Here is a 26107-nt window from a genome sequence, read left to right on the forward strand (position 1 = left end):
GATATGCAGCACTTGCTTCTCTCAGAGCCTAATCACACAGGCTCAGGACGGGGTCCCTGTATAGAAGTCATTGGTGATTGGGGACTCTTCAAACTGGAGCTTGTCTGTGTCCCCGCTCGGTGGACTCCCCGTCACTTCCTGTGTGGTCACCAGGGTGGCAACTACATGGAAATTTCCTGAAGAGGAACAGAGAAAAATAAAACCCGTCCCCACTACGTCCATTGATAAAAGATATTCTGTCCGGAGTTCCCCTTTATATACTATTATTCACCATCAGGACTTATTCATGGGACACACGGTGATACATTGTAATATTTATTGATATCTGTATACAGGACAGAAGACAGAATTATATATATTATTAATTCTCCACTTTATTAAAGTTACCCCTCCCCCCCTTACTCCGCAGTCAGCAGAGCCGTAACACAAAGCAGGCTGAGCCACAGAGCTGACACTCTAACAGAATGATACGAGGTTGGTCACCGGTTATTGGTGTTTCCTATAATGTGCCCCAGTGAGTTTTTGATAATGTTGTGAAAATATAATAATTAGGTACACGCCCCCTTCCTGTCTAGCTAATTTGCATAATGTGTCACTCCCATTACAATGACTGATGAATGAGACAGACAGACAGACGCCTCCGATGAGCCCGGCCTATCATCCAGCCAGAAGACCTCCTCTCCCGGGAATACAGTCAGAGAACAGCGCCGGCCTCCCATCTGTAGAGGACAGAAATCCATCAATAATCCACCTCTGGTGGGGAAAGGGTTAATGCATAAAGCTGAGAGCATAGTCGTGTCATGTGACCACCCTGAGCCAATTATAAACTGGCTGCACAGAGATATCATGTGACCGCCCTGAGCCAATGTAGCGAGTGCCGGCAGTGTACTGGTGTCATGTGACTATGGTGAGCCAATGTAGTGAGTGCTGGCAGTGTACTGGTGTCATGTGACTATGGTGAGCCAATGTAGTGAGTGCTGGCAGTGTACTGGTGTCATGTGACTATGGTGAGCCAATGTAGTGAGTGCTGGCAGTGTAGTGATGTCATGTGACTATGGTGAGCCAATGTAGTGAGTGCTGGCAGTGTAGTGGTGTCATGTGACTATGGTGAGCCAATGTAGTGAGTGCTGGCAGTGTAGTGATGTCATGTGACTATGATAAGCCAATGTAGTGAGTGCTGGCAGTGTAGTGAAGTCATGTGACTATGATAAGCCAATGTAGTGAGTGCTGGCAGTGTACTGGTGTCATGTGACTATGATAAGCCAATGTAGTGAGTGCTGGCAGTGTACTGTTGTCATGTGACTATGGTGAGCCAATGTAGAGAGTGCTGGCAGTGTACTGTTGTCATGTGACTATGATAAGCCAATGTAGTGAGTGCTGGCAGTGTACTGGTGTCATGTGACTATGGTGTGCCAATGTAGTGAGTGCTGGCAGTGTAGTGGTGTCATGTGACTATGGTGAGCCAATGTAGTGAGTGCTGGCAGTGTAGTGGTGTCATGTGACTATGGTGAGCCAATGTCAGAAAGTGGCAGTTGAATGAGGTCATGTGAACCTTCTTACCGGCAAATTAGTCCTCCTCGCTGGAGCTGGAATCATCCACAATGGACCCAAGAGGAGATCTACAGCCAAGATGGCGGCAGCTGACATCCATCCTGCTTCTGATTGGCTGCAATCTGCTGCGCTGTGGAGGACGCCTGACCCTGGAGATCTGTGGAGAGGGGGAACTGGTCATTACCGGGACACGGGGCATGTATAGTATTTCAAATTAACCAACACCCAATCAGAGCAACCCGGGGACCATTCCAGACAGAAGAATGGAGCCAGGCCTTCTTCTGAGGTCAGATACATTGGTGGAGTTCACCTTCAAACAACCCCCAGCAGACTGAGGAGGGCTTGGACTGTCCTCCATCTTAGAGGTCTCTCACATGTTTCAGTCTTTGGAGCTTTGGTGGGAAGTACTAGTAATAAAGTAATGGCTGGTCTCCTGGGACAGGTGACACCCCAAGCCCTGTGAAAACAACAATAAGGATGAGTCATTCCCTCACCTCTTCACTGGAGCTGGAAGATTCGAATCTCCAATTGGGATTCTCATAGGGCGCTCCCCGCTGGGCCTGCCACACCCTTTGTCTGCCCGTTACTGGGACCTGCCAGGAGAGAAAGAAATCAAACTCATTGATGGTGTAACGATGTGGATTCATTTACGGAGCTGCAGAGAACAACAACAAATGTTAACCATGTGCTTGTTTCGGTTATAACTCATTGTGGACAGGCTGGTCCTCCTCCACTGGTTATGGAGGTGCAGGAGAGGGACCCTGACCCCCAAAATATTCAAATCTCAATTGAACTTTCAGTTTAGAAAAGCTAAATACGATCTTACCCTTCCTTATATTTAGAAGGCTTTGCCTTGTTCTCTGTGAGGAAGCAGCGGCCTCTCTGCAGAAGTCCGACACACCCCCTGCTGAATCAGAGCCACAGCTCTCCAATCAGTAGGGAGAAGGAGCTTTGCTGATTGGAGAGCTCTATCTCTAACTCAGCAGAGGGGTGTGGTTGACCTCTGCAGAGAGGCCACTGCTTCCACACAGGGAGCAAGGCTCCTCCTCTGCAGTATGCTGGCAGGGCACAGGTTTTTATACTCAGGCTGTGGCTGCTTTAAAAAGAAAACTCACAGTAAGATTTTGCACACAATTTGATGCACCTGGAAAGGATTTATCTGATTTCAACTGAAAGTCCCATTAAGATTATTGGCTTGTTCCACAGACAGTTGTCCTTGCCGCTTCAGAGACTTGCGTTGGATCACTTTTCAGAGGGCGGTAGAACAAAGGCCGCTGTCTACTGAACGCCAATAATTTTTTGACAGCAAAGTGGGGATTTTGTATGTAAATACCGCACCACAACAGCAAGCCAAGCGTTTGATGTAAGGTTGTGGCGTGGCCCTATTCACCTGCATTGGTTGCATTCAGTGGTGGTACTGCCTGCTGAAAATCATGAGGGCATCACTTTTGCCAAATCCACTAAGCAAAGCACTGCGACCAGTGACCAGTGGTGTATTTTGGTTTTGTGCTGCCCTAGGCAAGACTAAAATTGGGCACCTCCCACCATCTAAATTTGTCCCACCCCTTCCAGTTTAATATCCACCCCTTCATCTGTAAACGCCACTGTTTCCTCTATAGGCTCCACCTCTTTCTATTAGAGTGCCACCTCTTCAGAGGTGGGGGGAGAGGGGGGTTAGAGACAGGGGGGCTGAATGATAGAGAAGGGGGTGACAGAGAGAGGGGGGTAAGAGAGAGAGGGGGTGAAAGGGAGAGAGGGGGTAAGAGAGAGAGAGGGGGTGAGAGAGGGGCGTGAGAACGAGGGGTGAATGATAGAGAAGGGGATGAGAGAGAGAGGGGGTGAAAGGGAGAGAGTGGGTGAGAGAGGGGGGGTGAGAATGAGGGAGGAATGATAGAGAAGGGGGTGAGGGAGAGAGGGGGGTAAGAGAGATAGGGGTGAAAGAGAGATGGAATGTGAGAGAGAGGGGGTTAAAGAGAGAGGGGGTGAGTGAGGGAGGGGGTGAGAGAGAGGGGGTGAGAGAAAGAGGTGGTAGGAGAGAGGGGGGGTGAGAGAGAGAGTTGGGTAGGAGAGAGAGGGGAGGGAAGAGGTGGGGGAGAGAGAGAGGGGGTGAGAGAGGGGAGGGAAAAGGTGGGGGGAGAGAGAGGGGGGTTGAGAGAGAGAGGGGCGGTGAGAGAGGGGGTGAAAGAGAGAGGGTGGTGAGAGAGAGAGGAGGGAAGAGGTGGGGGAGATAGAAGGGAGTTGAGAGAGAGGGGTGAACAAGTGAGAAGGGGGTGAAAGAGAGAGGGTGGTGAGAGAGGGAGGGGGTGAGAGAGAGAGGGGAGGGAAGAGGTGGGGGAGAGAGAGGGGGGGTTAGAGAGAGAGGGGCGGTGAGAGAGGGGGTGAAAGAGAGAGGGTGGTGAGAGAGAGAGAGGAGGGAAGAGGTGGGGGAGAGAGAAGGGAGTTGAGAGAGAGGGGTGAACAAGTGAGAAGGGGGTGAGAGAGAGGGGGGTGAGAATGAGGGGTGAATGATAGAGAAGGGGGTGAGAGAGAGAGGGGGTGAAAGGGAGAGAGTGGGTGAGAGAGAGGGGGGTGAGAATGAGGGGTGAATGATAGAGAAGGGGGTGAGAGAGAGAGGGGGGTAAGAGAGATAGGGGTGAAAGAGAGATGGGGTGTGAGAGAGAGGGGGTTAAAGAGAGAGGGGGTGAGTGAGGGAGGGGGTGAGAGAGAGGGAGAGGGGGTGAGAGAAAGAGGTGGTAGGAGAGAGGGGGGTTGAGAGAGAGAGTTGGGTAGGAGAGAGAGGGGAGGGAAAAGGTGGGGGGAGAGAGAGGGGGGTTGAGAGAGAGAGAGAGGGGGGTTGAGAGAGAGAGGGGCGGTGAGAGAGGGGGTGAAAGAGAGAGGGTGGTGAGAGAGAGAGAGGAGGGAAGAGGTGGGGGAGAGAGAAGGGAGTTGAGAGAGAGGGGTGAACAAGTGAGAAGGGGGTGAAAGAGAGAGGGGGTGAGAGAGGGAGGGTGAGAGAGAGAGGGGAGGGAAGAGGTGGGGGAGAGAGAGGGGGGGTTTAGAGAGAGAGAGAGGGGCGGTGAGAGAGGGGGTGAGAGAGAGGAGGCTCCCCTATCCCCCCCATACTACACCAGGAGGTTCTCTTATGCCCCTCCCAAAAAATTACACCGGACTCCCACCTTTCGGCAGCCCGCTGGCTCCTTTTTACCAGCTGTGTGTAGCGAGGGTGCCAAGTGAGCTACTTCCGGGATTGGAGGCTGAAAAATAACAAACGCCTTGGGTCAGGTCACGTGTCACAAGAAGACTGATAATGAAGAAAAAAGCTCCTGCGCACAAGTGGGTAGCTGACCAAGCGGTATTGGAACACAGGCCTTGCTGCCCAGAGTCTGCAGTGCTCTGAGGAAGAGGGGGTGTTCCCCTCGAAACGCGTCAGCCAGCAGTGATTCTCGTGAGCTCTTCGGGCACCTCTGGTGGGCTCTACTGCTCCTTCACCACATGCTGTGATTTGAAGATTGTTTTATACTTTCGAGATCTTCTACTGCTGTTTGTAAGTAGTTCCTTTTTATCAATATTATAATAAATTTTACCTAAGGATAATGCACATGGCTGGAGCGCCCTTTCTTTCTTGTTTCACGAGTCACAAGAGCTGACGTCTGACGATCACTCAGCAACTCTCCTAGGTTGTGTTGGACTTTTCAAACAGGGGGATTGGTGCCAAAACCAGTTCATAGGTGCAGATGTGTGTGCATCTGTAAACCCAAATCTTGAGCACAGCCTGCAATATGAGCATATGCAGATCTTGACCATGCGCCCAACCTTCTTGGCCAAGGGGAAAGGCTTAGCTGCAGAAATGCATTAGGTCAGGCAGCAACCGCCAGCTGCTGAACATCTCTCATCAATAACACACTTGGATTTCCTCCTCACACTACAGGTAAACAAACTCTGTCCTCTATGAGCCCTGATGAAGGGAGCTTAGCCCCTGAAACCTGTCGGCCTGTTGAGGTGCCGCACTTCAGACTCACCTACTCCTTCTTCAGGTCACAGTCTGAAGTGACAGGAGCCTCGTGTTCAGACACTGAGCTCAGTGCCAGACTCGGTCATCCAGTGTCCATGGTGAAGATGCCAAGTGCTGGACTGGCTAGAGGCAAAATGAAAGGCAAGGCAGACAAATCAGACTCCCCCCAAGATTTCCTCAGAACCCCCTGGTGGCAGCACTGTCTCCTCCATCATGACAATGTGTTCAGGTCTCCACATTCTGACATTCTCCCGGTTTAGACTGTAAGCTCCTTTGAGCAGGAATGTATTTCCTTATTGTACCTCGTCATCAATCTACATGTTTTGTAATTATCACACCAGAAATAATTAGAATATTCCGGGGATATCAGAGTGTGCTCCGTGTCTCAGCCCCCACCCAGGTCTCACCGTAATCACTGTCATCACCCCATCGATGGAAGTCACAATGTTCTCGCAGCAGCCCACACACCGGTCGTTCACAGAGTATGGTTCTGTTCCAATCACAGCTAAACCATCGGGGCGTAGGACGAGCCGACCGACTCGGTTTGATGGCTGCGGGTTGGAGGTCTTTTTACTCTGAGGAGAGAAAAGAGATATGTTAGCATGATGTTCATACAGATAAAGGTCCAACAACCATTCTCATAGAATATACTGTGATTACTAGTTCAGCCTCTAGGTGGTAGTATTTACTGTTTGTATAATGTCCTTTCTAATAGAACTACATGGCGGTGATGTCAGTTCCTGTTTCAGTAGTTTCCAATAAAACAAGAAGGGCTCAGTCATGTGTCCAGCAAATCCTGAGCCATATCTGCAGTGGCTTTCCAACAAAAAGGATCAACCTTCTACCCGCCACCCAAACATGAACACTGGAGGCATGGACAGTATATGGAGATCTATGAATTCCCCAAATAAGAAACACATCACCCACTGCTGGTGCTGGGACCCTGTTTTGTGTATATCATCCGCTCATGGTACACTGAGGGCTGGGACCCTGTGTTGTCCTTGGTGACACCATGGTATTTGCCCCTGGTATGGGTCTATCTCCCACCGCTGCCACACTCAGATCTTGGACCCTGTGCTGTCCTTGGTGACACCATGGGATCTGCCACTGGTGTGTGTATATCACCCACTGCTGGTGCATTGAAGGTTGGGACCCTGTGCTGTCCTTGGTGACACCGTGGTATCTGCTCCTGGTATGGGTCTATCACCCACCGCTGCCACACTCAGAGATGGGACCCTGTGCTGTCCTTGGTGACACCATAGTATCTACCCCTGGTATGTGTATATCACCTGCTGCTGGTGTGCTGAGGACTGGGACCCTGTTCTGTTCCCAGTGACACCGTAGTATCTGCCCCTGGTATGGGTATATCACCCTCTACTGGTCCATTGAGGACTGGGACCCTATGCTGTCCCCGGTGACAATGCAGTATCTGCCCCTGGTATGGGTATTTCACCTGCTGAAGGTGTACTGAGGACTAGGACTCTGTGCTGTTCCCGGTGACACCATAGTATCTACCCCTTGGTTTGGGTATATCACCCTCTACTGGTACACTGAGGGATTGGACCCTGTGCTGTTCCCGGTGACACCGAAGTATCTGCCCCTGGTATGGTGCATTGAGGCTCGGACCCTGTGCTGTCCCCAGTGACACCATGGTATCTGCCCCTGGTGTGGGTATATCACCCTCTACTGGTACACTGAGGACTGGGACCCTGTGCTGTCCCCGGAGACACGGTAGTATCTGCCCCTGGTAGGGGTGACTTGTAAATGAATATATTTTTACCTTTATAATCTCAGTCCCTGCCCCCCCCGCCCCCTCCCCACATGGGCAATTTACCCCAGATGGTGCTCTCTCTCCGCAGCAGCCGAGGCATCGATACTCCACTCCGGTCACCGCATCCACCGGGGGAGGGGAAACCACTTCTACTTCTCCAGCACCCTGAGCAAAACACAGAAATAAAATCACGCGGTGACACCATTCCGGGGTATTATGGACCCCCTATAATAAATCTTATATTCTGATATCTGTACGGGGGAAATGTAAATATTCAGTATATGAATTCCTTGATGGATTCCCTATTTCCTGTCCTCAGGGTGACAACAACTCTGCTGTGTGATTTTTTACTGTGTTGTCACCCTGTTACAGGAAGTGGGAAGTAACAGAACTCCTGGCAGGATCAACAGATAAACAAATTACAGGGGGATATGTAGTCCTGGAGGGGTTCATGTCATACCAACCCCCCCCCCCTATACATCAGAGTTCATATTGTCATGACCAAACTATTGGGGTTCGCCCCAATTTTCACCACTAGATGGCGCTCTTACCAAGGAGATCGGGGATCGGTGTCCGGGATTAAAGGACCAGATATTCTTCTTCTGCTCCCGCTGAGTCCAAAGACCCCACCTCCTCATGAGCTCCGCAGGGGCAGAGCTCCGCACCTACAGGACATGAGCAGAGAGAATGTGAACAGACATAAAGCCAAGTCACTGAGAGGAGATATAAGAGGAAGATCATCTCTGAGGACAATGAGGAGCAGATAAAAGTTCAAATGCCACCAACTTGTAGCACGGCAGACAGGGGGCGCCCTGTACCCCTCTTCATACACACAGCAAGCAGGGGGCGCTCCATACCCCACTTCATACACACAGAAAACAGGGGGCGCTTCATACCCCACTTCATACACACAGCAAACGTGGGGCGCTCCATACCCCCACTTCATACACACAGCAAACGGGGGTCGCTCCATACCCTACTTCATACACACGGCAAGCAGGGGGTGCTCCATACCCCACTTCATACATACAGCAAATTGGGGGCGCTCCATACCCCCACTTCATACACACAGCAAACAGGGGGGCTTCATACCCCACTTCATACACACAGCAAGCAGGGGGCGCTCCATGCTCCACTTCATTCACACAGAAAATAGGGGGACGCCATACCCCACTTCATACACACAGCAAACAGGGGGCGCTCTGTACCCCACTTCATACACACAGCAAGCAGGGGGCGCTCCATACCCCACTTCATTCACAAAGAAAATAGGGGGCGCTCCATACCCCACTTCATACACACAGCAAGCAGGGGGTGCTCTGTACCCCACTTCATACACACAGCAAATTGGGGGCGCTCCATACCCCACTTCATACACACAGCAAATTGGGGGCGCTCCATACCCCACTTCATACACACAGCAAATTGGGGGCGCTCCATACCCCACTTCATACACACAGCAAATTGGGGGAGCTCCATACCCCACTTCATTCACACAGAAAATAGGGGGCGCCATACCCCACTTCATACACACAGCAAACAGGGGGCGCTCTGTACCCCACTTCATACACACAGCAAGCAGGGGGCGCTCTGTACCCCACTTCATACACTCGGCAAGCAGGGGGCGCTCTGTACCCCACTTCATACACACAGCAAGCAGGGGGCGCTCTGTACCCCACTTCATATGCATGGCAAGCGAGGGTGCTCCATACCCCACTTCATTCACACAGAAAATAGGGGGGCGCCATACCCCACTTCATACACACAGTAAACAGGGGGTGCTCTGTACCCCACTTCATACACACAGCAAGCAGGTGGCGCTCTGTACCCCACTTCATACACTCGGCAAGCAGGGGGCGCTCTGTACCCCACTTCATACACACAGCAAGCAGGGGGCGCTCTGTACCCCACTTCATACGCATGGCAAGCGGGGGTGCTCTATACCCCACTTCATACACACAGAAAATAGGGGGCGCTCCATACCCCACTTCATACACTTGGCAAGCAGGGGGCGCTCTGTACCCCACTTCATACACACCACACCCCATGATAATCATATTAATTGTAGAAGATTTTTCCCTCACTGCTCTGTCTCTGCAACTCTCCACCTCTGCGATGACACTCAGGACAACCAACGCCACAGCCAGGTACGCCGCCATTCTCATATCGACTCCGCTCCGACTATTGCTTGTGTTCTTCCTGGACGGGGATGAGAAGTTACTGGGAGACCCCAAATTGTGGAACTCCGACCCACAAACACTGAGCTCTGAACCTCCCAATTCTCTCTGCCGCAGTGCCCATTATCCTCCACAATCCCCCCACCATAGACGATTAATCTACACACAATGATGATTGCAGGAGACTGGACACAATGGATTATTATTTCCATGAGACCCCCTTACAATCCATACCAGACTTGTATTCTTCATGGGGGTCTGGTACAGCCGAATACCCAACAGAATGAAGAGGCCGGGAACTGTCATTTACCAGCCATGTAAATGGTATTTTATTCTTGGTAAATGTCAGTGATGTGTAGAAGGTTGTATACATCATACAGATGGACCACTTCACAGGCCTAGCAGGAAAAGGAATTTTGCATTTTTGCAGTGCCAAGCCCCCCATACCCCTCCCCCACCATGTCCCCCCCATGTACCCCCCATGCCCCACCCATGCCCCCCCATAACCCCCCCATGTCCCGTGCCTATTAACCTTGAGAATGGGCAACATTGGTTTCCAGAACTCAAACTGAACCCCGGAATATTCAGCTTACCCCCATCCCGGAGAATATTAGGTGTGTCAGGGGGTGAGTACAGGGGGACAGGGGTACACTTTACCCATTCCCACAAGTGAAAAGGTCTCCAATTGTCCAAACACAAATGTAACCAACGTCACTGTGTCATTTTGTCATTGTGTCTGTGTAGCATTGTATCATTATGTCTGTGTAGCATTATATCATTGTGTCTTAGTAGCATTGTATCATTGTGTCCGTGTAGCATTGTTGTATCATTGTGTCTGTGTAGCATTATATCATTGTGTCTTAGTAGCATTGTATCATTGTGTCTGTGTAGCATTATTGTATCATTGTGTCTGTGTAGCATTGTATCATTGTGTCTGTGTATTGTTGTATCATTATGTCTGTGTAGCATTGTATCATTGTGTCTGTGTAGCATTGTATCATTGTGTCTGTGTAGCATTGTATCATTGTGTCTTTGTATTGTTGTATCATTATGTCTGTGTAGCATTGTATCATTGTGTCTGTGTAGCATTGTATCATCGTGTCTGTGTATTGTTGTATCATTGTGTCTTTGTATTGTTGTATCATTGTGTCTGTGTAGCATTGTATCATTGTGTCTGTGTAGCATTGTATCATCGTGTCTGTGTATTGTTGTATCATTGTGTCTTTGTATTGTTGTATCATTGTGTCTGTGTAGCATTGTATCATTGTGTCTGTGTAGCATTGTATCATTATGTCTGTGTAGCATTGTATCATTGTGTCTGTGTAGCATTGTATCATTGTGTCTGTGTAGCATTGTATCATTGTGTCTTTGTATTGTTGTATCATTATGTCTGTGTAGCATTGTATCATTGTGTCTGTGTAGCATTGTATCATCGTGTCTGTGTATTGTTGTATCATTGTGTCTTTGTATTGTTGTATCATTGTGTCTGTGTAGCATTGTATCATTGTGTCTGTGTAGCATTGTATCATCGTGTCTGTGTATTGTTGTATCATTGTGTCTTTGTATTGTTGTATCATTGTGTCTGTGTAGCATTGTATCATTGTGTCTGTGTAGCATTGTATCATTATGTCTGTGTAGCATTGTATCATTGTGTCTGTGTAGCATTGTATCATTGTGTCTGTGTAGCATTGTATCATTGTGTCTTTGTATTGTTGTATCATTATGTCTGTGTAGCATTGTATCATTGTGTCTGTGTAGCATTGTATCATCGTGTCTGTGTATTGTTGTATCATTGTGTCTTTGTATTGTTGTATCATTGTGTCTGTGTAGCATTGTATCATTGCGTCTGTGTAGCATTGTATCATTATGTCTGTGTAGCATTGTATCATTGTGTCTGTGTAGCATTGTATCATTGTGTCTATGTATTGTTGTATCATTGTGTCTGTGTAGAATTGTTGTTTCATTGTGTCTGTGTAGCATTGTATCATTGTGTCTGTGTAGCATTGTATCATTGTGTCTGTGTATTGTTGTATCATTATGTCTGTGTATTGTTGTATCATTGTGTCTGTGTAGCATTGTATCATTGTGTCTGTGTAGCATTGTATCATTATGTCTGTGTACTGTTGTAGAATTGTTTCTGTATCATTGTATAATTTTGTCTTAGTAGCATTGTATCATTGTGTCTGTCTTAGTGTGTAGTGTAGTGTAGTGTAGTGTTGTATAATTTTGTCTCTGTAGTGAAATTGTATCATTATGTATGTGTGACTTTGTGCCATTGTGTCTGTATAGCATTACATTGTTTTGTCTGTGTACTGTTGTATCATTGTGTCTCTATAACATTAGATCATTTTGTCTCAGTAGCATTTTATGATTGTGTCTGTGTAGCGTTGTATTATTTTGTTTGTGTGGCGTGTTATCATTGTGTCTGTGTAGCATTGTATCGTTGTGTCCGTGTGGCATTGTATCATTATGTCTGTGTAGCATTGTATCATTGTGTCTGTGTAGCATTGTATCATTGTGTCTGTGCAGCATTGTATCATTATGTCTGCGTATTGTTGTATCATTATGTCTGTGTAGCATTGTATCATTGTGTCTGTGTAGCATTGTATCATTATGTCTGCATAGCATTGTATCATTATGTCTGTGTAGCATTGTATCATTATGTCTGTGTAGCATTGTATCATTGTGTCTGTGTAGCATTGTATCATTGTGTCTGTGTAGCATTGTACCATTGTGTCTGTGTAGCATTGTATCATTATGTCTGTGTAGCATTGTATCATTATGTCTGCGTATTGTTGTATCATTATGTCTGCGTAGCATTGTATCATTATGTCTGCGTAGCATTGTATCATTATGTCTGCGTAGCATAGTATCATTATGTCTGTGTAGCATTGTATCATTGTCTGTGTAGCATTGCATCATTGTGTCTGCGTATTGTTGTATCATTCTGTCTGTGTAACATTGTATCATTGTGTCTGTGTGGCATTGTATCATTGTGTCTGTGTGGCATTGTATCATTGTGTCTCTGTAGCATTGTATCATTGTGTCTGTGTAGCATTGTATCATTATGTCTGCGTAGCATTGTATCATTGTCTGTGTAGCATTGTATCATTGTGTCTGTGTAGCATTGTATCATTGTGTCTGTGTAGCATTGTATCATTATGTCTGTGTAGCATTGTATCATTATGTCTGCGTAGCATTGTATCATTATGTCTGTGTAGCATTGTATCATTATGTCTGTGTAGCATTGTATCATTATGTCTGTGTAGCATTGTATCATTGTCTGTGTAGCATTGCATCATTGTGTCTGCGTATTGTTGTATCATTCTGTCTGTGTAACATTGTATCATTGTGTCTGTGTAGCATTGTATCATTGTGTCTGTGTGGCATTGTATCATTGTGTCTGTGTGGCATTGTATCATTGTGTCTCTGTAGCATTGTATCATTGTGTCTGTGTGGCATTGTATCATTGTGTCTCTGTAGCATTGTATCATTATGTCTGTGTAGCATTGTTTTATTATGTCTGCGTAGCATTGTATCATTGTGTCTTTGTGGCATTGTATCATTGTGTCTTTGTAGTATTGTATCATTGTGTCTGTGTAGCATTGTATCATTGTGTCTGTGTAGCATTGTATCATTATGTCTGTGTAGCATTGTATCATTGTGTCTGTGTGGCATTGTATCATTGTGTCTCTGTAGCATTGTATCATTGTGTCTGTGTAGCATTGTTTTATTATGTCTGCGTAGCATTGTATCATTGTGTCTTTGTGGCATTGTATCATTGTGTCTTTGTAGCATTGTATCATTATGTCTGTGTAGCATTGTATCATTGTGGCTGTGTAGTATTGTATCATTGTGTCTGTGTAGCATTGTATCATTGTCTGTGTAGCATTGTACCATTGTGTCTGTGTAGCATTGTATCATTATGTCTGTGTAGCATTGTATCATTATGTCTGTGTAGCATTGTATCATTGATTTTTCAACAAAAATAGGCGGGTATGTGTCACTATTCACCTTCATGATACAGTAAATCCACCCAAACAATGTAACACATCCGGATCTCCATATGTGAAATGTTTATCCTCCAAAGGATGAGAAGGATTAGAATGCCAATCCATCTAAAACAATGAATAAACCCCGCCCACAGCGATGACTGCGGGAAGAGATACAATCCCAGTATATGACGTGTAACTCCAATACAGAGAACAAAGAGAGAGGGTGCCCCGGGGATTTTATGGGTGAGGGTTGAGGCCAGACAGAGAAGTAGACGGCATATATAAAAGAGTATTACAAAATTGCCATTGTATCATTAGACAATACAGCTTGACGCAAATCAGCCCCTGAAGAAGGAATTTAACAATTTAAATATTCTGACACATGTTGGGCGCTCTGAACTCATGTATATCGATTGGCCTCTTACCATGAGACCCATTTCATGACTGATTTTTTTGCTGTCATTTTACCGTACATTAACCATTGGTCTTGTGATTTTAATATCTTTATATGCAATTTTGTATGTCTTATGAATGAATACATTTTGTAATACTCTTTTATATATGCTGTCTACTTCTCTGTCCGGCTTCAACCCTCGCCCATAAAATCCCCGGGTCACGCCCTCTCTTTGTTCTGTCGTTGGATATGGGATGCGGCTTGGGTTCCAGGCCCCAATCTAATAGGTCGTCTTTTTCTTTTTCCTGTAACTCCAATACAAATCAATCAGAATCTATCCCGAGTCACATGACCTCATTCTTCAGAACATTCCACCCTCCAGAGAATTCCCTGCCCCCTCCACCCCAAACTGAAAACATGCCCACCGGATATCGTTATTACATGAAATGTGTCCCCGTGCCGATCGCTGTGGATTTATTCATCTTATTGGAATATATTTAGAAGGTTCCATTGTTTGGGTTGTCATTCTTCTCATCCTCCCACATGTGGAACATCTGTGCGTTTCCGACATCTCCACCCTAAATGGAAACACGTGTTCCAAGGAGCGCAGCGTCAGCCCTCCCCCATCCTGAGGATAACCCTCAGGTTCTGGATTCATCGGACACACAAAGGATCGGGATGGGTTTAAAGCAGAACTCCGGGCAGAAATAAAATACTTCCCATTGTCTCCCCTCCCCCAGCTGATGGTGAATGTAATGCTTGTTCTACTAGAGAGAGGAGTACCTACCTTATTCCACAGTTCACCCAGCCCTGAGAATGTGGGCGGGCACTCCATCCAGCCCCAGGATTGTGGGCGGGCACTCCACCTGGCCTCAGGAATGTGGGCGGGCACTCCACTCAGCCTCAGGAATGTGGGCGGGCACTCCACCCAGCCTCAGGAATGTGGGCGGGCACTCCACCCAGCCTCAGGAATGTGGGCGGGCACTCCACCCAGCCCCAAGAATGTGGGTGGGTACTCCACCCAGCCCCAAGAATATGGGTGGGCACTTCTATGTCATTCATCCTGTACAATGCAGGAGCAGTAATGGGAGCCATTGCCAGGACAAGGTCACCTAGAGCCCAGGGTGAATGCACCCCCCCCAAGATGCATAAGCATTATGTGTCAGCAAAAATCCCCCCCCCAAAAAAATGGGGCACCTTCTACAGGATCACCCCTTAATCATAAACCTCATACCTCCCAGGACAAATCCAGCCCCTGCTGAAATTCCCCCCTCCATGTGCAAACCTCTGCCCCTCCATCCCCCAAATCCCCCCAGCACAAATGTCCCCTCCCCCCCAAAAAATCACCCCTCCTAGCACAAATCCTCTACCTGTCAAATTTCCCCCTCCGGTTACACACACTCCCCCCCCCACACTCCAAATCCCCCTCTTACCATGCTTACCCGAAAATAAGACCTACCCCAAAAAAAAGACCTAGCATTATTTTCCAGGAGGGCTGCAATATAAGCCCTACCCCGAAAATAAGCCCTAGTTTTAAAATGCTTGTAAAATCCTATAATCTACTCTATTACAGTAGTATATAATGTACAGTGTGTGTTTCTGTAATACAATTGTGGGGAAAAGAGCCCCGGCGGGTCACAGAAGCACAGAGCGGCGCTATAATGAAGGTATTTGGCACAATTATATTACAGAAACATTTTACAGTGTACATTATATAATACTATAATACAGTGGTCATCAACCCTGTCCTCAGGGCCCACTAACAGGCCAGGTTTTATGTATTACTTTGGGGAGATGCAGACTAGAATACGGCAATCACTGAGCAACATATTATATCACCTGAGATGTATTTCAGTTATCTTGCAAACCTGGCCTGTTAGTGGGCCCTGAGGACAGGAGCTGATGACCACTGCCATAATAGAGGGGATTGTAGGATTTTACAAGCATTTTAACAAAGTTCACACTGGGGATTCCTGTCAGACAGGGAGAGAGAGGGGGGAGAAGATAGCACATTACATGGTAAGACCTACCCCAAAAATAAACCCTACTGTGTTTTTTGTTGCCAAAATTAATATAAGACCCCGGCTTATTTTCGGGGGAAACACGGTAGCACAAATATCCCCCCCCCCATCCCCCCTCCTAGCACAAACACCCCTCCAATCATCCCTACTAGGGATGAGCTTCGAGTTTGAGTCAAACTCATGCTCGACTCAAACATCGGTTGTTCGCCAGTTTGCTGAACAGCGAACAATTTGGGGTGTTCGCGGCAAATTCGAATGCAGCAGAACACCCTTAAAAAGTCTATGAGAGAAATCAAAAGTGCTAATTTTAAAGGCTTCTATGCAAGTTATTGTCATAATAAGTGTTTGGGGACCCGGGTCCTGCCCCAGGGGACATGGATCAATGCAAAAAAAAAGTTATGAAACGGCCGTTTTTTCAGGAGCAGTGATTTTAATAATGTTTAAAGTGAAACAATAAAAGTGTAATATCCCTTTAAATTTCGTACCTGGGGGGTGTCTATAGTATGCCTGTAAAGGGGCGCATGTTTCCCGTGTTTTAAAACTACTCGCGGCTATTAATGAATTGCCAGTCCGACAATACACATAAAAGTTCATTGATAAAAATGGCATGGGATTTCCCCACAGGGAACCCCAAACCAAAATTTTAAAAAAAATGACGTGGGGGTCCCCCTACATTCCATACCAGGCCCTTCAGGTCTGGTATGGATTTTAAGGGGAACCCCACGCCAAAATTTAAAAAAAAAATGGCGTCGGGGTCCCCCTCAAAATCCATACCAGACACTTCAGGTCTGGTATGGGTTTTAAGGGGAACCCCCGCGCCAAAATAATAAAAAAATGGTGTGGGGTCCCCCCAAAAATCCATACCAGACCCTTATCCGAGCACGCAACCTGGCAGGCCACAGGAAAAGAGAGCCCCCTTGAACCGTACCAGGCCACATGCCCTCAACATTGGAAGGGTGCTTTGGGGTAGTGGCCCCCCAAAGCACCTTGTCCCCATGTTGATGAGGACAAGAGCCTCATCCCCACAACCCTTGGCCGTTGGTTGTGGGGGTCTGCGGGCGGGGGGTGTCGCGGACACTGGCTGCAAGGACCTTTTTCTGTCCACATTCACCCTGTTATTTGGTATTTCTATATTAATCTTTTATTTTTTTTGAACTTGCCCAATACATGATTCTTGAAAGAGCTGATCACATTAACCTGCAGAGACGAACTGTCTGGTCACCAGGTCTGCCTTAAGTGTTGTGTTAATTAACATGTTAATTATATTATTGTCTTTTAAGTTTTTGCTAGAGGGGAGGGGGGAGTGTCCATGAGTCAGCCCTACCTCGTTATCTAACCCCTTGTGTTAAATGTGTATAAAAAGGCTGTGTTCTGTCCAATAAAGCAGTCAAGATTCTACAAGCTATTATCGACTAGACTTGTATTTACTGCAGCTATAATATTATATCTGTCTGATGGTCATACTGGAGTAAGCGGTGTTATTGACGGAGGCACTCAGTGGAGTGTGGGATAGGATCCGTCACAGGGGGGTTATCGGAATCTGGAAACCCCCTTTAACAAAGGGACCCCAGATCCCACCCCACTGTGTGAAATGGTAATGGGGTACAAAATTACCCCTACCATTTCATAAAAAAAGTGTCAAAAATGTTAAAAATGACAAGAGACAGTTTTTGACAATTCCTTTATTTAAAGTCTTCTTCTTTCCATCTTCTTTGGGTCTTCTTCCTTCTTCCTTCTGTTTCTTCCTCCATCTTCTTCTTCTGCTGGGTCTTCCTCCGATCCTCTGCTTCTTGCTCCGGTGTTCTCATCTGGCATCTTCCTCCGTGGCGTCTTCTTCCCCGCTTTGTTCTCGGCCGCTCCGCATCCATGGGAGGCTCCCGCTGTGTGACGCTTCTCTTCTTCTGACACTTCTTATATAATGGAGGGTGGGGCCACCTGGTGACCCCGCCCCCCTCTGACGCATGGGGACTTGACTGGGACTTGACTGGGACTTCCCTGTTGCTTTCCCCGTGATGTCAGAGGGGCAGGGTCACCCGGTTACGTAACGGTGACCCCGGTGAAGCGTCACACAGCGGGAGCCTCCTGTGGATGCGGAGCGGCCCGAGAACGAAGCGGAGGAAGATGCCGGATGAGAAAACCGGAGCAAGAAGCAGGGGATCAGAGGAAGAACCAGAGGAAGAAGAAGATGGAGGAAGAAACCGAAGGAAGAAGGAAGGAAGAAGACCCGAAGAAGATGGAAAGAAGAAGACTTTTATTAAAGGAATTGTCAAAAAATGTCTCGTGTCATTTTTAACATTCTTAACACTTTTTTTGTGAAATAGTAGGGGTACTTTTGTACCCCATTACCATTTTACACAGAGGGGGTGGGATCTGGGGGTCCCCTTGTTAAAGGGGGCTTCCAGATTCCGATAAGCCCCCCCGCCCGCAGACCCCCATAACCACCTGGCAAGGGTTGTGGAGATGAGGCCCTTGTCCTCATCAACATGGGGACAAGGTGCTTTGGGGGGCCGCTACCCCAAAGCACCCTCCCAATGTTGAGGGCATGTGGCTTGGTACAGTTCAGGAGGGGGGGCGCTCTCTCGTCCCCCCTCTTTTCCTGCTGCCTGCCAGGTTGGATAAGGGTATGGTATGGATTTCTGGGGGGACCCCACGCCATTTTTTAAAAAATTTTGGCGCGGGGTTCCCCTTAAAATCTTAGGTCTGGTATGGAATTTAGGGGGACCCCCACGCAGGGCCGGATTTCCCACAAGGCCACCGAGGCCAGGCCTCGGGGCGGCAGTGGTACAGGGGCGGCTCAGCCGCCCCCACACTAACATCAGCATGCAGTGCACCCGGGCGCCAGAGAGGTGGGGGCGCTGAAGCGCTAGAGTGCTCCTCTCCCTCCTCCTCCTCTCTGTGTCCAGACTGAGGCGGCTCCCTCCGCAGGTCACCGCCGCCACCTCTGTGTTTTTCGCTGCTCAAGCCTGTCCCCCCTCCCTCCTCCTGTCAGAGAAGGAGAGCAGCCGCCGAAGATCAGAGCGGCTGGTCTCTGTGCAGCGGCGGGGGGGCGTGTTCTCCTCTGTCTCTCACTCCCGCCCAAGCCTGTGCCTGTCTCCATCTGTTCTGTTGCACACACTTGGAGGGGAGGTTGTCCTGGGGGGTCTGTACTAGTGAAGGTGGGGTTGTCCTGGGGGGTCTGTACTAGTGAAGGGGGGGGTTTGTCCTGGGGGGGTTGTACTAATGGAGGAGGGGTTGTCCTGGGATGTCTGTACTAGTGAAGGGGGGGTTGTCCGGGGGGGTTTGTACTAATGGAGGGGGTTTGTACTAATGGAGGGGGGTTGTCCTAGGGGGTTTGTACTAATGAAGGGAGGGGTGGTTTGTCCTTGGGGGGTCTGTGCTAATGGAGGGGGTGGGGGTTGACCTGGGGGGGTTTGTACTAATGGAGGAGGGTTTGTCCTGGGGGGTCTGTACTAATGAAGGGAGGGGTGGTTTGTCCTTGGGGGGTCTGTGCTAATGGAGGGGGTGGGGGTTGACCTGGGGGGGGTTTGTACTAATGGAGAGGGGGTTTTCCTGGGGGGTTTGTACTAATGGAGGGGGGTTTGTCCTGGGGGGGTCTGTACTAATGAAGGGAGGGGTGGTTTGTCCTGGGGGGGTCTGTACTAATGAAGGGAGGGGTGGTTTGTCCTGGGGGGGTTTGTACTAATGGAGGGGGGTTGTCCTGGGGGGGGTTGTACTAATGGAGGGGGGTTGTCCTGGGGGGGTTGTACTAATAGAGTGGCGTTTGTCCTGGGGGGGTCTGTACTAATGAAGGGAGATGGGTTTGTCCTGGGGGGTCTGTACTAAGGGAGGGGGGTTTGTCCTGGGGGGGTCTGTACTAATGGTGGGGGGTTTGTCCTGGGGGGAGGGTCTGTACTAATGGAAGGGGGTGGTTTGTCCTGGGGGGGGTCTGTACTAATGGAGGGGGGTTGTCCTGGGGGGGTTGTACTAATAGAGGGGCGTTTGTCCTGGGGGGGTCTGTACTAATGAAGGGAGGTGGGTTTGTCCTGGGGGGGTCTGTACTAAGGGAGGGGGGTTTGTCCTGGGGGGGTCTGTACTAATGAAGGGAGGGGTGTTTGTCCTGGGGGGGTCTGTACTAATGGTGGGGGGGTTTGTCCTGGGGGGAGGGTCTGTACTAATGGAAGGGGGTGGTTTGTCCTGGGGGGGTCTGTACTAATGGTGGGGGGTTTGTCCTGGGGGGGAGGGTCTGTACTAATGGAAGGGGGTGGTTTGTCCTGGGGGGGTCTACACCCAGGAAAGTACACCCAGGGCTCCAGAGGGAGAGGGCAGTGCTGAGGGAACACCATCAGAGAGAGAACCCCGCTGCCCTGCACCACCAGAGGGAAAGCCACACAGCCTGGCGCCATCCCTGGCGGAGAAAGGAATGGAGTCCTTTCAGGAATGCAGATATGGGTGCTACCCAGCGGAGTCGCCACAGGCAATTCAGAGTGAGCTGACTCCTGATCAGGGGAACCATTGCTGTATCGTTGGGTCAGGTGAGAGGGCCGATCGGCCATTATCTACTAATGTCCATAGGAACTGCAGTCTCTGACCATCTCCTGTATCATGTCTGCCGTCTCTGACCATCTCCTGTACTATGATTGCAGTCTCTGACCATCTCTTGTATCATGTCTGCAGTCTTTGACTGTATTATGTCTGGGGGCTCTTTCTGGTGGTGTGGGGGGGGGGGGGCGGCATTGAAGGGCCCGGCCTTGGGGCGGCAAAGGGAGTAAATCCGGGCCTGGTTGGGTCTATGGATATGTTGAAGGTTTGGTTGGAGGCTGTGGAATGTTGAAGGTTTGGTTGGTAACTGTTGATATGTTAAAGGTTTGGTTGGAGACTGTGTATATGTTGATGGTTTGGTTGGAGACTGTGGAATGTTGAAGGTTTGGTTGGAGACTGTGGATATGTTGAAGGTTTGGTTGGAGACTGTGGAATGTTGAAGGTTTGGTTGGAGACTGTGGAATGTTGAAGGTTTGGTTGGAGACTGTGGAATGTTGAAGGTTTGGTTGGAGACTGTGGAATGTTGAAGGTTTCGTTGGAGACTGTGGAATGTTGAAGGTTTGGTTGGGCACTGTGGATAAGTTGAAGGTTGGGTTGGAGACTGTGGAATGTTGAAGGTTTGGTTGGAGACTGTGTATATGTTGATGGTTTGGTTGGGTACTGTGGATAAGTTACAGATTTGGTTGGAGACTGTGGAATGTTGAAGGTTTCGTTGGAGACTGTGGAATGTTGAAGGTTTGGTTGGGCACTGTGGATAAGTTGAAGGTTGGGTTGGAGACTGTGGAATGTTGAAGGTTTGGTTGGAGACTGTGTATATGTTGAAGGTTTGGTTGGGCACTGTGGATAAGTTACAGATTTGGTTGGAGACTATGGATATGTTGAAGGTTTGGTTGAAGACTGTGGATGTGCTGCAGACTGGGGTCACGTTACATAGCACTAGTGGGGATCAGTGCTTATAGCCCATTACACATCAGTGCTCCAACTACAGACTGTTGGGCTTCGACTGCACATAAACATGAAAAGGTTACATGTGGCCCTAGGGTCACAGGTTGACCGGCACACCATGAAATGATCTCTCACCTGTCTGCTCCCTGGATTGTCCTGGACAGGATGGCCGGCGATCCCTACAATTAATGATCCCTACGATACTTCAGAGTGTCAGATACCTGGAACAGACCAGATGAATAGAAACCTTCAGTAGAATTCTGATATATAGAGAATACAGAGATTCTGGGTGGAGACAGGCTAAGTCAGATATATGAATATCCAATGACCATGTGACTGAGATCTGGGCAGGGTCAGTGTGGGCTGAGAACTGAACTCCGGGGAGCCATACCAGCTTCCATAACTGAGGTTCTCCATCCCGCATAACTGAGGTCTTCCATTCCCCATAACTGAGGTCCTCCAACACCGATAACCGAGGTCCTCTAGCATTCATAATTAAGGTCCTCAATCCCTCATAACTGAGGTCCTCCACCCCTGATAACTGAGGTCTTCCAGCCCCCCATAACTGAGCTCCCCCATCCCTCATAACTGAGTAGTATAGGGGAGGGGAACCCGGAGTTCTGAAGGACAGACTGTATCTGGAGTGGAAACCCCCAGGGACAACTTTACTGGAACCCTAGACGCCATCGAGTGCTGGAGAGTATATGCTGATTACCCCTGTAGGGGTGCATGGAGTTGGTGAGTGGGGATCCTTGAGGGGGAGCACCGGAGTCACTGGATATCAACTGTCGCAGTCACAAAAGTCACTTTACACAGAATATCTGAATGTGATGGAATTATATGGAACTTTTCAAGCTGGGACTTTCACAACAAAATAATAATTTTATCATAATTAATTTTTTCACAATTAATTTTTTTCATTTTTCATTTTTCATTTTTTATAATACACTTTCTTTATATATTTAATGTGGTTCTAAATATTTTCACAAGGATTTACACTTCTATTATATGGTGTTTTTTAACGCTGATGTACTGCGGGTAGGCTATATTTTGCTGCCCTGTTGCTTGCTGGGGAGATTATGTGGTATATGTATATCAGATGTTATACCAATAATTGGTAGCAGATTGTTGATTAATGATCACATGAGGTGGAAGGAGGATTTTTACTTATAGCTTTATTTCATCTATCCCCTTCAACGCACTTAGAGGGGACGGTTACTAGAGTGATTATATATTCTGATTAATCTGTCACTGATGTGGGTGTACTTGAACTTTTTTACACAATAAGGATTTATCTGCTGCACATACTGTCACGGGACATTTAGTCCATATTGGCACATATTTATTTTGTAATTTATATTACTTTTATTTTTTGAGTAGTGCACATTTACGCACCTAGTAGAGAATATACATGTAACTAGGTATCCAACACAGGTAGCGCCACTCACCCCTATCTATAAATTCCCTCATAACTGAGGTCTTGCAGCCCCCATAAATGAGGTCTTCCAGCCCCCATAATTGAGGACCTCCATCCCCCAAAACTGAGGTCTTCCAGCCTTCATAACTGAGGTCCTCCATCGCCCATAAGTGAGGCCCCCCGTCCCCCATAACTGAGTCCCTGTAGCCCCCATAAATGAGGTCCTCCATCCCCCATAACTGAGGTCTTCCAGCCTTCATAACTGAGGTCCTCCATCGCCCATAAGTGAGGCCCCCCGTCCCCCATAACTGAGGCCTTGTAGCCCCCATAAATGAGGTCTTCCAACCCCCATAATTGAGGTCCTCCATCCCCCATAACTGAGGTCTTCCAGCCTTCATAACTGAGTTCCTCCATCCCCCATAAGTGAGCCCCCCCATCCCCCATAACAGAGGTCCTCCATCCCCCCATAACTAAGCTCCTCCATCCCCCATAACTGAGGTCCTCCATCCTCCATAACTAAGCTCCTCCATCCCCCATAACTGAGGTCCTCCATCCCCCATAACTGAGGTCCTCCATTCCCCCATAACTAAGCTCCTCCATTCCCCCATAACTGAGGTCCTCCATCTACCATAACTGAGCTCCTCCATCCCCCATAACTGAGGTCCTCCAACCACCATAACTGACCTCCTCCATCCCCCATAACTGACCTCCTCCATCCCCCATAACTGAGGTCCTCCATCCCCCATAACTAAGCTCCTCCATCCCCCATAACTGAGGTCCTCCATCCCCCATAACTGACCTCCTCCATCCCCCATAACTGAGGTCCTCCATCCCCCATAACTGACCTCCTCCATCCCCCATAACTGACCTCCTCCATCCCCCATAACTGACCTCCTCCATCCCCCATAACTGACCTCCTCCATCCCCCATAACTGACCTCCTCCATCCCCCATAACTGAGGTCCTCCATCCCCCATAACTAAGCTCCTCCATCCCCCATAACCGAGGTCCTCCATCCCCCATAACTGAGGTCTCTGGAGTAAGTCTCCTTTTTGATGCATACTCATTTTCTGCCAGCTTTGCTTGCTGTAGCTTGGCATTGCATGCTATTGCTGAGCCTTTCATCTACTATGATACTGGGACCCCCAGATCCTTCTCACTTTTCAATATTAGAAACTGTATATAGAGAATCCCATGAGATCCCACACATTGTATATGACACACAAGAGAGAAGAATGGATCACTGCTGACATTTTCCAAACATGATTTTGGATTCCTTCCCTCTGTATCATTATTAATAAATGGGAATCCGGCCACGTCTGACCACGGAATGCTGAAAGTGGAAGAAAGAAAAATGGAGCAAAAGTGGAGCCTTTACCAGCCAATCAGGTTTCATTTTTATTCCTTAATGGGAAGTAAAAATAGGAATTTGATTGGTTGCTGTAGACAAGGACTGCACTGTTGCTGCCCCCAGTGATATTATAATAAATGATCCTTACACTGGTTATCCGAGAAGAATTAATCCAACAGTAACAAGGTGGAGAAACGTGGAGGGAAGGATGAGATCCAGAAAAGGCCAACATAGGAACATCACTCATCTATAATATATTATCCGAAATATCCCCCCCCCCATAAAATTCTTCACCTCCCCTCCCCCAACAGACTATATAATCCTGTCATGGTCCTATAGGTTATATAATAGTAACTACGTAGTCTATATATTGGGGGTATGATAGATCCCCATAATATTCTTCACCCCCCCCCCCCCACCAACAGGCAATATATTCTTGTCCTGGTGCTATAGGTTATATAATAGGGGCCTGTAGTCTGTAAATGGAGGGTTTGGTATTCCCCATAATATTCTTTAATCCCCCCCCCATCTAGTTGTTAGCAGATGATGGGGCTGATATTCCTATGTGGAGCTATAGGTTATATAATGGGGGCTCTGTGGTCTGTATATTGGGGGGGTATTACCAGACAGAGGGTCTCTTCTCACTGGATCCTCGTCTTGTCTGTTGTCTCTCTGAAAGTCGGAAATGTTGTGTTGGAGTTGGCAGGACACTCGGGATATACAGATGGACCTTTGGCAACCCAGAAATGTGGTCCAGGGGTGACCAGACTGCCCTGCCAGCTGAAAATCCTTCTGAGCTCCTCCTATAGGTCCAGCATAGATTACCTTCTCCGAATCCCTCCTATAGGTCCAGTATAACTTATATAGGGTGTTACCTTCTCCAAATCCCTCCTATAGGTCCAGTATAAGTTATATAGGGTGTTACCTTCTCCGAATCCCTCCTATAGGTCCTGTATAACTTATATAGGGTGTTACCTTCTCCAAATCCCCCCTATAGGTCCAGTATAAGTTATATAGGGTGTTACCTTCTCTGAATCCCTCCTATAGGTCCAGCATAGATTATATAGGGTGCTACCTTCTCTGAATCCCTACTATAGGACCAGTACAACTTATATAGGGTCTTATCTCCTCCTATAGGACCAGTATAACTTATATAGGGTGTTATCTCCTCCTATAGGTCCAGCAAAGGTTATATAGGGTGTTACCTTCTCCATATATGTCCTATAGGTCCACTGTAGATTACATAGGGTATTAGCTCCTATAGGTCCAGTATAACTTATATAGGGTGTTATCTCCTCCTATAGATCCACTATAGCTTATATAGTGTATTACTTTCTCCATATCCTTCCTATAGATCCACTATAGATTATATAGGGTGTTACTTTCACTGTATTCCTCCTATAGGTTCAGTTTAGATTATATAGAGTCTTACCTTCTCTGTGTCCTTCCTTTGAAGTCCAGTATAGATTATATAGGGTATTATCTTCCCTGCTTTTCCTCTGAGAGTCCAGCATAGACTCTATAGGTTGGTATCTTCTTTGTATCCCTCCTTGAGGTCCAGTATAGATTATATATGGTGTTATCTTCTCTGTGGTCCTCCTGAGAGGTTATCATTGGGTATACAGTATATTCTCCTCTCTCTGGCTGTCCTGGGGGGGTCAGTATAGAATATCTTCTCCCATATATATGTATAGTGCCCCTTATAGAGTATCTCCCACCTCAGGGTCCAGCACACGTCCCGTCTCGTCTCCTCTGTAGGGTATTCTCAATCCCTCAGTGACATCCAGATCTGCTCCTGCTCTGCCCGGTGAAGCTCCTCGGAGGTCTCTGCAGACTTTTCTTGGTGATGTTGGATGGAGATGTGATTCAGACTGACTCACCTTATAATGGACCATCTGCCGGAGGGACTGGCTGACCCCGTACTGACACACAGATCCGGAGTCACTCCCCACATGTGACTGGACCTGGAAAACACAG

General features: G+C 47.9%; 1 protein-coding gene across 1 annotated transcript; it reads right to left on the reverse strand.

Annotated features, from left to right (window-relative positions):
• Positions 1-190: 190 nt before the first annotated feature.
• LOC141145688 (uncharacterized) lies at positions 191-26107 on the reverse strand. Its single transcript, XM_073632549.1, has 9 exons — positions 25563-26107; positions 21499-21584; positions 9398-9512; positions 7865-7978; positions 7377-7478; positions 5950-6117; positions 2046-2144; positions 1561-1708; positions 191-719 (listed from the first exon to the last, which is right to left on the reverse strand). The coding sequence occupies exons 3-8, from the start codon at positions 9476-9478 to the stop codon at positions 1568-1570; spliced, it is 705 nt and encodes a 234-aa protein (XP_073488650.1). The 5' UTR covers positions 9479-9512; positions 21499-21584; positions 25563-26107; the 3' UTR covers positions 191-719; positions 1561-1567.

The sequence above is a fragment of the Aquarana catesbeiana genome, linkage group LG05 (assembly GCF_042186555.1).
Source record: "Aquarana catesbeiana isolate 2022-GZ linkage group LG05, ASM4218655v1, whole genome shotgun sequence".
Classification (NCBI taxonomy): Eukaryota; Metazoa; Chordata; class Amphibia; order Anura; family Ranidae; genus Aquarana; species Aquarana catesbeiana.

Excerpts from the sequence above, each read along its gene's own strand:
- LOC141145688 (XM_073632549.1), bottom strand. The coding sequence starts at position 9,478 with ATGAGAATGGCGGCGTACCTGGCTGTGGCGTTGGTTGTCCTGAGTGTC. Across the intron at positions 7,479-7,864 it reads ACCGATCCCCGATCTCCTTG|GGTGCTGGAGAAGTAGAAGT; the intron begins GTAAGAGCGCCA and ends TGTTTTGCTCAG. Across the intron at positions 2,145-5,949 it reads GGGTGATGACAGTGATTACG|GTCCCAGTAACGGGCAGACA; the intron begins GTGAGACCTGGG and ends CTCTCCTGGCAG.